The 14,673-nt window shown below is 41.7% G+C and overlaps 1 protein-coding gene and 1 pseudogene across 4 annotated transcripts; both read right to left on the reverse strand.

Moving 5' to 3' along the window:
* Positions 1–388: 388 nt before the first annotated feature.
* Positions 389–3,818, reverse strand: LOC147337352 (TBC1 domain family member 2A-like; annotated as a pseudogene).
* Positions 3,355–9,291, reverse strand: LOC147337353 (uncharacterized). 4 transcript variants are annotated; one of them, XM_086304031.1, is made up of 4 exons: positions 9,107–9,291; positions 7,968–8,048; positions 7,083–7,240; positions 3,355–6,657 (listed from the first exon to the last, which is right to left on the reverse strand). In XM_086304031.1, the coding sequence occupies exon 4, from the start codon at positions 5,100–5,102 to the stop codon at positions 4,113–4,115; it is 990 nt and encodes a 329-aa protein (XP_086160157.1). In that variant the 5' UTR covers positions 5,103–6,657; positions 7,083–7,240; positions 7,968–8,048; positions 9,107–9,291; the 3' UTR covers positions 3,355–4,112. The 4 variants fall into 4 exon arrangements, with proteins under 4 accessions (XP_086160157.1, XP_086160175.1, XP_086160166.1 ...); XM_086304049.1 differs by having other exon boundaries at positions 3,355–6,648; positions 7,961–8,048; XM_086304040.1 differs by having other exon boundaries at positions 3,355–6,654; positions 7,961–8,048.
* Between the last annotated feature and the right edge of the window lie 5,382 nt (positions 9,292–14,673).

Genomic DNA, 14,673 nt, shown 5'->3' on the forward strand with positions numbered 1-14,673 from the left:
ATAATCAACCATGTTTCATAGGGATGTGACTACATTTAGAAATGTCACGCATTTTTAGGTATAAAGCAAAAGATGCAATGAAATAAATAAGCTATCACATATTAATCCAAATGAATTCACTGAAATACATCTGCACATTTCTGCAGCCTGACTTATTACACACGTGAACACAGTACACATTTGTTTACTGCAAGCTTGTTTCAGAGATGTGATGCAGTTAAATCTGTATGCGTCTGTTTCCTTGTAGTGTTAGTAGAGATGGTGAACCTGACACAATCCTGTGTTTGGTGTGAAGGAAACCAGTTAACAGCCGGTTTAGTAAAATTCTCTTGAACTCATGGAAAACTCATCGTCGTCTCGAAGTGAGCAGCTGAAGCGTCCCGTGTGATCAGAGGTCCTCGTCGTCCTCGCTCACCATGACGTCGAGCTCTTTGTCTTTCCGTACGACGCTCTCGGTGATGAACTCCTTGTGCTGCTCCTCCAGCTCACGCAGCTCCGCCTGCAGGCGCTCCAGGTGGAGCACTCGCCGGTTCCTCAGCAGCCGGCTGGGGAATGGGTTCATGTCGTTGAAGGCGATGCTGGTCAGCTTCCTGCATGGACACACGCAGGTGGAAAGGACTCGATCACCAACACAGAGGAACTGGAAACTGATCAGCTTGAGTGTTTCTGTTTTATGCTGCTTGATACTTCAGGTACTGCAGTTTGAGCAGGAAATACTGGACTGACTGGACCACATGTATCCGAGAGCTGCAGATACTTAAAAATCTTTAAATCGTTGTTACTGTGATCAGGGAAATTTAAACTTCTCACAAAATTTCAGTAAAAAGGGTTTGAAGCTCAAAGATTCAACAGCTACATCCGCTACACTTCTGAGAGTGTAACAGCTCGTAGATTAAGGCGGGTGGAGGCGAGTGCGTACCTGGCATTGGAGACGGTCTTTGTGAAGAAGCGTAGGTACTGGTAGATCTCCACGCTGTCGTGAATCTTCAGGATGTCGTCCTCTTTGTATTTGAACAGAGCCAGAGTGTATCTGAAGATCACCTGCAGCACAGACACGCATTTCATAACAGGACACTCACGCCATACAATTAATTGGAAACTTTGAGGAGGTGAGTCATAAAATTACTCTTTCAGTTGTGGTGCAGTTGGGCCCTTTACTCATTACAGCTCTGATCGATTTCCAATAAGCCACTTGGTTCCTCAGTTGCCAGATAATATTAACTTACTTGGTAGTTGAGCTTTAAGTTTAAATTAAACTTTTGGGTTGGATCTACGTGGCTGAAGCTGTTGTCAGCATTTATCCCTGTGTGGTATATATTTCTGTGTCTGAACTGTGATTTTATTTCCTGAGACAAACGATGTAAAAGCTGTGCTGCATTTGTCACATTGCAGAAACAAGCCCAAAGCCATTGTCCCGCTCATCATCTGGATTTACGCTGCTTGTGGTAGACTGTGAGGTCGTTACTAGAATGATCTGCTTTCCCACTCCTATTTCATGTCACATGACAGTTCCCCATGCTTAGTAAACAATGTCTTATTACTCCTAAAATGTAAATAAAGACATCTAAAGGTGAAAACAAAATAATTTTTGTTTCCATGGACACTACTGTGGTGCATTCAAGTGTTGTCTGCATTTCTGTCATGGTGTGTTCGGGTGTATGGTACCTTGGTACCCTCATACAGGAAGGCGTCCCACAGAGGCATCAGGATGTCGCTGGGCAGACTCTCCACAAAAACCACCAGGAACCAGTTGAAGGTGACCAGAGAGACGTCAATGTTGTGATCCTCAAAGTGAGATGCCAGGCGAGGAAGCTTCTCCGCCATGAAGTCCTTCAGCACGCGCTGGTCCGCCTGAGCACAAAGACTCACAGAGATCAGCCTCACTGATCACTAAAACAGATCACAGCAGGCAAGCAGGTGAGTGTGTCTGCTGACCTGAGAGGCCAACCAGATTCTTGGTGTAGTAGTCCTGAGGCATGATGGCTTCCACCACTGCCACCAGACACCAGAAGGCATCTTCGTCACTTTGGAGGACCAGCAGAGCGAGGGCCGCTAACCTGTGGACATTGATGGAAGGTGAGGTTCTGCCTGGAAGGCGGGTCCACATAAGAACTCAGATATAAAATTTATACTTTTGTTCTGACCTGTTGAGTACCTGGCAGTAGCCAATGGCAGGGTTATGCCCGGAGAAGGCCAGAAGGATGCGGCGGAGCTGCTGGAGGGCAGGGCTGGAGGGCGGGGCTGGACGGCGAGGAGAAGTGCTGATTGGTTGTCAGGGTTCGGTGAAGGTCCAGCTGGACCTGCCTGGAGGCAGGATTAGGAGCTGTCCGACTCTTCTCACACAGCTGGAAACAGAACAGGATTACTGAGTGCTCGCCAGCATTCCCAACAGGAAGGAGGAGGAGCCACCTGTGCTCAGGTGCGGATAAAGCACTCTCTCTCTCTACAGCTGTACCTGCTGATAGCGTTGCATGTGGCACTCTTGGCTTGTCAAAGTTCTGGCTCGGACCAAACAGCGCCACACTCTCCGCCGATACTCCCGAGGGACGCCTTCACGCACCAGAATTTTGAGCTCAGGTGAGATGATGAAGTCATCGTCGGACCTGCCTGCAAGGTACTGAGCCCAGCGGCTCAGCAGTGGGTGCTCCAGACCCTCCTACAGAGACAATGATGTATGATATAAAAAGAGGATAACCATTATCTGTTAAGCATTATGTTACAATTTAACATAATGTAAAATTGTAATATTGTAAACATAATGTTACAATTTTACATTATGTAACAATTTAACATAATGTAAAATTGTAACATTGTAAACATAATGTTACAATTTTACATTATGTTACAGTTTAACATCATATAAAATTGTAACATTATGTTTACAATGTTACAATTTACAAATTGTAACATTGTAAACATGATGTTACAATTTTACATGATGTTAAATTGTAGCTGTTAAGGGTGGTGAGTTAGCGAACCTAGACGCGGACTTCTCGTTTAAGTTGAACAGTGTCTTTATTTACAGTGAAGCCAAAATCAATCCACAGTTATCCACAGTGCAAGTCCCTTCAGTGCTCCTCTCCCCGTCTCCCCTCGTGTGTCCACAAAACTCCCTAGAATCAGTGAAGTGTCCCCTTCCGTCTCTCCGTCTCGATCGCGTCCAGGCTTATTAGGCAGCTCAGAGTGGCAGCACTTACGGGTCGGAGGTAACAATCGCAGCGGAGAAAAAGCAGAGCGAGAGAGGAGAACAAAAAAACACACACACACAGGTCGACCGGTCGGGGCACCGTCCGACTCTGACAGTAACATAATGTAAAATTGTATTATGTTTACAATGTTACAATCCCTACCCTCACCTATGGCCACGAGCTGTGGGTAGTGACCGAAAGAACGAGATCGCGTATACAAGCGGCAGAAATGAGCTTCCTCCGAAGGGTGGCTGGCCTCTCCCTTAGAGATAGGGTGAGAAGTTCGGCCGTCCGGGAGGGGCTCAGAGTAGAGCAGCTGCTGCTCCACATCGAAAGGAGCCAGCTGAGGTGGTTCGGGCATCTGACAAGGATGCCCCCTGGGCGCCTCCTGGGTGAGGTGTTCCAGGCATGTCCCACCGGGAGCAGGCCCCGGGGCAGACCCAGGACACGCTGGAGAGATTATATCTCTCGGCTGGCCTGGGAACGCCTTGGGACGCTTGAGCGGTCAGCAAAAGTCGACTTCCCCCATCACCCACTCATTCACAAAATTTCCCTCGGGCCGTGAACAGGTGATATAGCAATCACTATTACTGACACCACGTGACCCAAAGCTACGCCTATCCACAACATTCCGGCCCCTAATTATTACATTTTTACAGTAATAATTACACATCCAACACCATAACTCACAACACACACTTCATCATATCACAGACACCCAGTGAGACAACATAACATACTCAAAAGTCCACCAAAGTTATTTTCTCATGTCTTCTCTTCTTTTCTTCTGTCTGCACATGGTCAGTCAGTCATAGGCCAGAGGTTACCAGCACTTAGCCTAAATATAGTCAGTCTGATGTACATCTCATAACATTAAAGTCAATTCAAAGTTAGTTATGTCACACTGTGTCAAAAATGTCATAGTCATGGGTCAGAGGCCTCCTGAAGAAGGCATATCTTTGTGATGGGTCTGCACACATGGCTGGTTGGGGTCTTAATCCAGACCTGACGCACAAGCCCCCTTTCATCTGGTGCAGCTCCGGTGACTCTCCCAATGAGCCAAGAACCACGAGGTGCAGAATCATCCACTATAAGGACCACATCTCCAGGAACAAAGTTACGTTTAATCCTTCCCCATTTCTGGCGCTCTAATTCTGTGACTGGGACTCTCTTTGCATATCCTCTAGATATAAGATCTGTCATGAAGGCAGTGTAGTCTTTGTGAAAGTCTTTATCTCTGATGAACCTTTTCTTCAAACCTAAGGCTCGTTGCTCAATTGCACAGTTGTCAGGCATTCTTATGTCTCGGTCTTTTAGTGGCAGGGCAATGCTGTAGTGCCAATCCCCCAAAGTCACCATCTTGCTGGCCAATTCCAGGAACTTCAAGTCTTCCTTTGACAGCCCCATCTGTTCATCATTGCTGCTCTCAGGAAAATCCATCTTGAACTGCTGTTTCCATAGCTTGTCCAGTGTGACAGCAGAAACTCTGTTGGCGGTAACTGTTGCCAAACATCCTGGCCTTCCACAGCATTCTCGATTAAGTGGCCCATTCACAGTCCAGCCGAGCACAGTCCTAATGGCAAAGGGTCCATCACCTACACTCCGGATGACCTCCAAAGGTTCTAGAGCTCTGGGCATATTCATGCCAATCAAAAGCTCAACATTGGCCTTAATTTCTGGCAAATGAACATGCTTCAAATGTGGCCAGTCAACCAGGTCCTGTTGATTTGAGATGTTACCAATATCTACAGGCATTTTATGCTGAGTGAAGAGGTTAGGCATATCACAGTACATGTCACTGTCCAATCCAGCAACTTCAAGTTCAGGTACAATGAAACTGTCCACCACTTTCTCCTGTCCCATGGTGCGCAGGAGAATCTTTGTCCTCCTCCCAGCAATATTCAGCTTGTCCATAAGACCCGCTGTACAAAAGGATGCTGAACTCCCTTGGTCCAGAAAGGCATACGTTTCCACTATTCTTTGACCTCTCTTTGATTTTACTTTAACTGGCACAATGGCAAGCTTACAGTCCTGTTCACCGGCCCCAGTAAGACCACTAGTCTGGATCGTAACAGGAATGTTATCTGCCTCATTATTAGGTTTGATTTCATGTACAGTGTAGTGTAAGCATTAAAAGATCATAAAAGGAAACACTAACATTTATGTGAAACTAATTGTAATAAAAAAAATGAACAGGTGCTTTATAGATTTAAAAGAAAGAATCTGAAAACAACACTTTTTTGGTCTGAGTGATCAAAGTAGAAAACAGAACTGATGTTCAAGAACAAACCATAGCTGCACTAATATTACACATCTCCATTGTTGTGGTGAACAGACATGTTGCTTTTAAAACCACATGCAGTGTGTGACCGTGACTGTTCACTGAGACCATGAACGCCACTTCGCTGAAGCCTTCGCCTTCTTCTTCTTCTTCTAAATTGGAAGCAGAAGGAGCACGAGCTGCTTTGATCTACTGAAAGGAAAAAGCAGAATATCTGAGTTGAAACCAGTCAGCTGAAACCAGTAAGACAGGAACAAATTCAATGCAGTGTCTCAGGTGGCTTAGCCTGTTACAACTGTTGATACAAGCTAAATACAGTTAACACACAGTGTCAGGGAGCTCCAGTGTGGGAACTAGTGGCTTTAGGTTTGTAGTCATTTAACTTTCATCCCTTCATTCATTTAATTCAGGAGGAAGAAATGTCAGGTGGGTGCAGGCTGGTTACATGCATTTGGTCCCATGCTGTCTTTAACTTGGTTCACTTTATGGCTGGGCTGTATGTGGGCTTATATCATGTTACTTGGGCAGGAGTTCCTGTCCCCTGTTAGACTTAGAAAGTTTCTCCATAAGTAGAGCTTCTAACTCTTCTAGCACATCTGTGGCTGACAGTTTTTTGGTGGCTCTTTTTACCCCACACTGGTTGTGAGTGTGTAAATAGCCCCACTAGTTATTTTGGGTTGCAGTTAACTTGGGAGGAAGAGGTAGGTCTGCCATGACTAGATGAATAACAATTATCTGGGATACATAAATTTCATAATGCATGCATGTATCTCTATAAACCTGCCTGAGGGCTGCCATTTTTTACATTCAGTTATTTCTTTGTTGAATCTAAATAATGAATGTGTTACAGTTAAACTGACACTGATCAGTGTAAATGGCTCATTGGGACACAGAAACCTTTAAATTAAACCCTATCACCTGATATCGAGTGTCAAACAATATCAAAGCTGTAAAAGCTGTTTACAGTCAGAATTTATAAAACTATGATTGTAAATAAATTCAAACAAGTGAGCTTTTCTCTTTGTGCTGAATATCAACACTGTGATTTCTTAGACTGTAAGCTTTACTTTAGCACAACCAGTTGTAGAAGCTGCCACTCCAAATGTCTTTTGATAACAAGAAAAAAATACCTTTTCAGTCCACGGCCTGAAGTTCTTCTCTGACATCTTCTGCCATCGGCTTTGTCTGCTGGTTTGAAGACAATAAACCACAAAAAGATGATTTAGTCACTTTGTCTGCGTCATGCAGCTCGAATGTGTCGTGTAACGATGTTGAATAGCTGTCGTTATCCCTCTGCTGTGTCAGTAGGATTGTACTGTACAGCATCTCATTGATATGTGAGGAATGCTAATGTAACACGATAACAGACTTGCATCATTAAAACATAAAGGGCAGGAGATATTTAGATATTTTTATATTTATATTACATTTTATAGCTGACGGATATTACTAAATAGATAGAATTTACTAAATAGCTGGATGAACATGAAAAATATGACTATAATAACAAATTACCATGAGAGCCAGTAGAATTAATTCAACTGGACACTCAAAAGACGTCCTTAAATGCTCTTTAAGTGGCGGAACAGATGAACAAACAGTTAATCGCTTACTTGAGATGAAATCTGCTCAGCTACTTTGAAAACAGCTTCTAACTGGTTCATCCTTTAACAGGATGACTGCTCAGGGGTAAGGCCATCATGCAGTCCAGCAACCTTTATGGTTCTGCTTTGATTCACCAGGAACTATTAGGGAAACCTTCCAGCGCCTCCTGTGAAAGACACAGGCATAAACACACAAACATTTATTAACATGTTCCACAGTGTTCCAGTTTGATTTTCTCATCCTGTGGACAACAACGTACATGGATGCAGGTTTATTGTTAACTTTTGTAAGGTTTATTTAGTGAACATATCCAGCTGCAGCTCCACTGTGATCCTGAACTGGATAAGCACTTAAGAAAATGTGTCAATAAATGGACATACATCAACTTACTATATTTATCCAAACAGACGGGACCAATAATGCTTCACTGAGTCAGAGACTTTAATGTCTCTTCTATGTAAGAATGTCTCGTGCTGATATACCTGCAAACTTGACAACAAAGGTTTTTCAGACTGCATGTAGCTCTATGTCAGCTCACACATTTACATTTATGTCACACTTATTTCTGCTTTCCCATTTTATAATTATTACTTACATTTTGATTAGATACCTTGAGTTTGTAAATGATCAGATTACATAATTGGAATAAAATGTATCCAATTCAAGGTTGCGGGAGGATGAAGCCTATCCCACCTGATACAGGACAAAGACAGGCTGCCAGTTTATCGCAGGGCTAACACAATATGTGTAACAGAAAATCCACTTAAATGTTTGATATTTCTTATAATAATCATAATTATGACTATTATTTAAAGGTTTCTTTATAAATACATTTTGATTTTTTATAACCTCTAAAATATAAACCTGAGCTGTTTCAGATTCTGACCTCTGACCTCACTGCAGCTCCCTCTTGGAAGTATGTCTGCTTCTTGTCCCCAGTGTTGACCACCTGCCCTTGATATCACGTACTGTACCTGAGGAACAAAAAAGGACAAACACTTGCCTTCATTTAAGAAGTACATTCATACAGAGGTAATCTATGGAAACACACTAGTTCAACCTTTGGGAGAAATCAGTTCCTGTGAAACATTTCTGTAAATTAACATCATATGGAGAATGAATGAAATGAGTTCTTCCGGTGACTCAGCAGTCAAACACTGACAAATGAAATCTAGTTAAACTATTAAGCATATTTGCTCTTCTGAAATCTGTGTTAAACAACAACAAACATAAATTAGTAACAAAAATACAGCTGAGTAGATATTACAAACCACCAGCAGCCATAATGCTCAATTTTAATCTTCAAATGTTTCTGAGCCGTCTTCAACCTGCTTTTAACACATTAAAGTCCCACAGTCAATGCAGCCTGACTCAATCCTAGATGTTCAGCACACAGAGGTACCGTTTGAAGTTTAGTGTTAACCTGAGTCACTGATCATTTGCAGTATTACAGAGTCTGGCAGTCTTTGCATGATGTCCACGTCACTATAAGTTTCTAGCTGACTCTCAGGTGTGCCAGCAGGAAAGAGTAATAATAACCTGCATCCTGAGGTTTGTCATGCAGGATTAAATTTACAGTGGCTTTGTTCACACAGCTAGGATTGTATTTTACACTGACCCTGGGTCAGTATAAGTATCATACAGTTTAAACGAAGCACTGAAACTTGCACATATTTATTACAGATGCACTGAAGCTAATCGAGATATTTGCTGTCAACCTGTGGCTGCGATTAATCACTTTACTGAAAACTTTATTAACTAGTAACTTCATCAGTCATGACAGAAGCTAATATTTCTGTGCTAACATCGTTTAACCAGTAACAGCTTTCCTCCAATATAAGCTAACGTTTACACCGTAACTTTAAGCTAGCACCATAAAGACGGTAAAACACGTAATAATATCTACAAATGCATCTTAAAGCTCTTATATTAGCACTCGGTGTATTACTAACATAACCACATTAACATTACTGACACTCGCTGACTTTTAATAGTCATTCTATAAATGCTGTCCGTTTAAATGGTCCTGTACCTGTACACACTGCATATCCACCGGATTCCAGCCAGAGTGGATTCTGGAGTCTTCCACGCTCCTGTTAGTGATCCTCCATCTGGATGGATGAGAACAACCTTCTGAACAATCTAGCAGGTCTCCTTGGGGGGCACGTCTCCCCACCCCCCAAGCGAGGGCCGTGGCACTGAAACTGCCGGCTGAGAGAAGGCTTGAAAAAAAAAGGACATTTATCATTTCTTCTTCAGCCAGCTTTTTTTCTCATCGTTTTTCCAAAGTACACATTAAGCTTCTTCTGCAATAACACACTAATTACACATGGAAACCTACCTACTTCTTTCTTCATTACAAACAATTACACTTTCTGTAAAGTGCTTTCAATAAAACAGAAAAGAAAAGTGTGTTTTGTTTTGTTTTTTTTATTCAAGATCTGTTCACATGTACTTAGCAAAGGTGAGTACACAGCATGAGGAAAGCCAAAAGCAAAGAGAGCGTATGAAGGTAATATTGAAGTAGGCTTCGTTTTGAAGTGGTGAAAGGCAAAGGCACGAGTGTAAGGTAATAAGGGGTAATGAGAGAGATGAAGAGCGGGCGGAGGACTTGGCTCGAGCAGGAAAAAGCAAAAAGGAAATGCGAGTGCGTTTCCCCGCCCCCCGCGCAGGGCCGTGGCACTGAGTTCGTGGGGGGTTCGAACTGGCGGAGTTCTGTAGCAGAGTCCCCGCCACATGTCATAAGCCAAACGACCGGCCGAGGGAATACTTAAAAAAAAGGACATTTATCTTTTCTTCTTCGGCCACCTTTTTTTCCCATTGTTTTTGCAAACTACACATTAAGCTTCTTCTGCAATAACACACTAATTACACATGCAAACCTACCTACTTCTTTCTTCATTACAAACAATTACACTTTCTGTAAAGTGCTTTCAATAAAACACAAAAGAAAAGTGTGTTTTGTTTTGTTTTTTTTATTCAAGATCTGTTCACATGTACTTAGCAAAGGTGAGTACACAGCGTGTTGGGTCTGGGCCTCTTTGCTTAGGCTGCTGCCCCCGCGACCCGGCCTCGGATAAAGCGGATGAAGATGCATGGATAGATGGACTGATGTTCCAATTGTAACATTATGTTTACAATGTTACAATTTCACATTATGTTAAATTGCAACATAATGTAAAATCATAACATTAAGTTTACAATGTTACAATTATAAATATAATTTACCCAATTAATTCTGTCATAACAGAAGTATGACTTCTCTGTGTTATTAATCCGTATTAATATTGTAGGGATATTAATATCCCTACAATATTAAGCATCAGACTTTATCAAATTTTCTAAAAACTTCTTTTGTTGGATAGTGTAGCGCAGCTGGATAGTGTAGTGGTAATACTACACATCTTTGGAGTCGCACGTTCGATTCCCACCAAGTATCCAGTAAGGGTCCTGGCTAGACCCCTCATGCTAACCAAAAATCCCTGGAATGGTGCGGCTACGTCTGCAGTCTCTCCGCTTGAATTTAGAGCTTGCTTGTTTGTTAAATGTATTATTTACTGTTTTTAGTTTACTCCATGACGGGGCTGGATATCGGGCGTCCTGCACCACCCATCCGGTCTGGAGCATAGCGAAACCATTTCTGCACTGTTTGAACGAAGGTAAACTCAGAAACTGCCCCCACCTGCTGAGTCAGGCCATCTAAGACAACAAAAAAACCCCAAAACAAACAAACAAAAAAACAGTAAAAAAGAGGGGTTCAATTAGAGTTCAAATATGAATAACCTCTCGCCAAAAGTCTTTAACAGCTAGAAAGCTGGCAAACTACTAAGCTGATCAACATGAAAGGCACAAGGTGGAAATCAGCAAACTGCTGCCTCACTTTGTTCACCTGTGCTCTATATTTCATGGTCCGGTTGGCTGCAGGACCAAACATTTGGCCTTACACCTTATTTCTTTATGTTTTGCTTCCAAGGTGCAAGACTTGTAGGTAACTTTTTACACTGACATGACCTCAGCAATAGTTTCCAATCTTTCAACTTCCTTGGGCTTTGGCTGCTTTTTTGCTCATTTTCAGTCCAGTCCTTCTACCTGAGCATTTTCAGAGAACTCTAAGGAGCTTGGGGGAAAAAAGCAACCGGACTTCTTTAACTTTTTTGAAGACGTTTCGCTTCTCATCCCAGAAGCTTTTTCAGTTCACTGAAGCCTCATAAGAAAGTGACACAATGACATTTAGATAATAAAACTCGCCAAAAATGCACCTTAAGAGCACTGTCTCTTTAAATACCCTCTTTTGCTTGGTCTGCTCCTTATTTTTTCTCATTTTTTCTTACTTTGGAGGACCAGCAGAGCGAGGGCCGCTAACCTGTGGACATTCATGGAAGGTGACGTTGTGTCTGGAAGGCGGGTCCACATAAGAACTCAGATATAATATTTATATTTTTGTTCTAACCTGTTGAGTCCCTGGCAGCAGCCAATGGCAAGGTTGTGCCAGCCAGCAGGATGCTGCGGAGCTGCTGAAGGGCGGGGCTGGAGTCTGAAAGTAAGAGCTCGTTTAGACTCTATTCTGTGAACAGGCTTGCTCCCACGAATATGTGAATTCATCTGTAAAAGAGTTGAACTCTAATGCACCTGTTCCTCCTGCTCCCTGCTGCAGGGCGGCCTGTTGGACTACGAATGCCAGTGCGGAGCTAAGAAGATCAAAGAGGAGCTGTTGTTCTTGAACCTGCCAAAGTGAGTAACCTCAAATCGGTCCCCAAAGGCCTCAAACCACCACAGTTCAGTCGGTGTCAGTTTTGTTCATGTCATGTCCTCCTTGCGTCTTCCTTTGAGCCTCTCCTCTTTGTCTCATCTCTTTCAGTGTGCTGATCCTCCAGCTGAAGTGGTTTACGTTCACTCCATCGTTCACCGTGGAGAAGAAGAACAGCCCCATTGTTCTGACACAGCAGCTGGTGATCAGCCAGGACACAGCCTTTACTGAAGAGGTAAGGGAAAAGGCACACCGTTCATTTCAAGTATGGATGGAGCCCATTTCTAAGCTAACGGGTGGTGCCGCTGCCCTCTCCCAGTAAACTGCTCGCTATTTGTTGGTCAGCGTGATCAGTCGTTTGGGCTCCTCAGCTTACAGCGGTGAGTGGGTGCTTTCAGACACATGTGCTGAATGCAGGTCAGCTTTGAAAGTTTATGAGACGTTAATAAGTGCGCCTTCTCCTCTCAGGACATTACGTCTGTGACGGCGTTCACCAGATGAGCGGAAGAGACGACGTCACAGACAGCCGGCTCACGTACGATGACGAGTTGGTCTGCCAGACCACGTGTGAGTCTGTGTGTGAGCAGCGGCAGAGAACAGCTTACCTGCTATTCTATAAAAGACAGGTGACGTCTCCCAGTGTTTTTCTTTTTCTATTTCTTACTTTCTTTGCCGCACTAGAAAGGCAGCAGAGTCGGGACTCAGATCTGCAGCAACACCTTTATTGTTATTGTTATTATTGTTGTTAGTACTGTTGTTGTTATGATTGATATTGTTACTGTTATGATCAGTTTTATTATTATTATTATCATTATTAATTTTTTAATACATTTGTTTATCTTTATTATTAGTAGTAGTAATGTTGTTGTTTATGTTGTTATTGTTATTATTATTACTGGTATTTTTGACATTATTATTATTATTTTGTTGTTATTGTCATTATTAGTAGAAGTAGTATTAGTTATATCATTTTTATATCAGCCTGGAGTGAACAACATGAAAGCATGGATCCATCCTCCCTCACATTCACAATTCAGGCTGCTGGTGTAATCGTGCGGGGGATATTTTCCTGGTACACTTTGGGACCTTTAAATGCTACAGTCTGAGTATTGTTATGACAACAGTGTACCCTCTTCTGATGGCTGAAAGTAAAAGGGGGTCCAGTACCGGTTCCGGTACCAGGCCTACTGACAATTTAACATAATGTAAAATGGTAACATCGTAAACATAATGTTACAATTTAACATAATGTAAATGGTAACATTGTAAACATAATGTTACCATTTAACATAATGTGAAATGGTAACATTGTAAACAGAATGTTACCATTTAACACAATGTAAAATGGTAACATTGTAAACAGAATGTTACCATTTAACACAATGTGAAATGGTAACATTGTAAACAGAATGTTACCATTTAACACAATGTAAAATGGTAACATTGTAAACAGAATGTTACCATTTAACACAATGTAAAATGGTAACATTGTAAACAGAATGTTGCCATTTAACATTATGTTAAATATAACTAACGGATTTACTTTACCAAATGGACCATCCCGGCCTTGCCGTATTGGTCTATTTGATTCACCTTTGTTTTTATTGTTTATTTTATTTTCACTTGCTACACATAGGACAGACATGACTGGGGGAAAGAAAGGGGAGAAAGAAAGAGGGAAAGAAAAACAGCAGGGAAGAGGAATGGTGATAAAGGGCAAAAAACAAAAACCAACAAAACAAACAGACAAAAAATATATATATCAGTCACTTCAACTCAAAGAAGTCCAGACGCTTTTCTTTCCAAGCTCCTTTGACTGACTGTTAGGACAACTTATTTATTGCAAGCATGCAGTACAAGAATAACTCGATGTTTCTGACTTTGCATTACGAATTGTTTACCCACTGACAAACATTTCAAATGAAATTAAATTAAAAAACAATTTGTGGTAACCTGATTTTAATTCAAAAAGAATCATTAACAACACTTCTTGTAATGGTGTCAAAATCAGCCCAACTTTTATTTTCAAATGCAAAAAGTAAAAGAAAATGAGCCAACATACTGGACACATATAGTTGTCAATATAATTGTTTATAAACAATTATACTGTCATCATTGTTACAGATATGGAAACTTTATTAACAATTTGTCCAAGTAAAAAAATGCCCTGCTAATTGTTGGGGTTTTCTCTCCTCTAGCCCTTTCCTTTAAGCTCTTCTTTACATCCCCCCACCCCCACCTTTTCTTTTTTCTTAATAATATAACAATAAAAACAATTGGCTGCATTTTAAATGTGTCAGATCAATGTCTTTATTCAAGAATACAAGAAATGGTAATAGCTGCATGTGTGTTTGTGTGTGTGCATAATATGCATACTTTACTTGTTGGATCCAAATCCCACAAGGAATCAAATAAAACAAGAAGACAAACAAAAACAAAACAAAAATATATTTCTCTCCCTTCCCAGGTCAGGTTCACAAAAGCATTGCAGCTCTTTATTCCTCTTGTACAGCTCCAGAGTCTGTCAGCCAAAAAGAAACTACTGAGGTTCCAACACCCAGTGTTTCTGTAAACACAGATGAAAATGAACAGTCATCCACATCTAAAAGATTTGTAGATTCGAGGGACCGGTATAATACATCTAGTACATCTTTGTTTAAACCTCAGAACACAAAAAGGGAACAAACCATTGTATACAGATTTAAAAGTGCGCAAAGCAACGAACAGTCACCCTCTGAAACAGCTGAGGTTATCACAACCATTGTTTCTGTAAATACACAGGAACAGTCACCCACCTCAAAAAGATTAGTATATTCAAGGGACCAGTGTATCTACTCTGGTCAAAAGAATCC

This window comes from Aulonocara sp. 'chitande type north' Nkhata Bay, linkage group LG2, assembly GCF_057382095.1.
Source record: "Aulonocara sp. 'chitande type north' Nkhata Bay isolate Kocher_YH1m ecotype deep benthic linkage group LG2, A_spYH_male_GT1.1, whole genome shotgun sequence".
Taxonomy (NCBI): domain Eukaryota; kingdom Metazoa; phylum Chordata; class Actinopteri; order Cichliformes; family Cichlidae; genus Aulonocara; species Aulonocara sp. 'chitande type north' Nkhata Bay.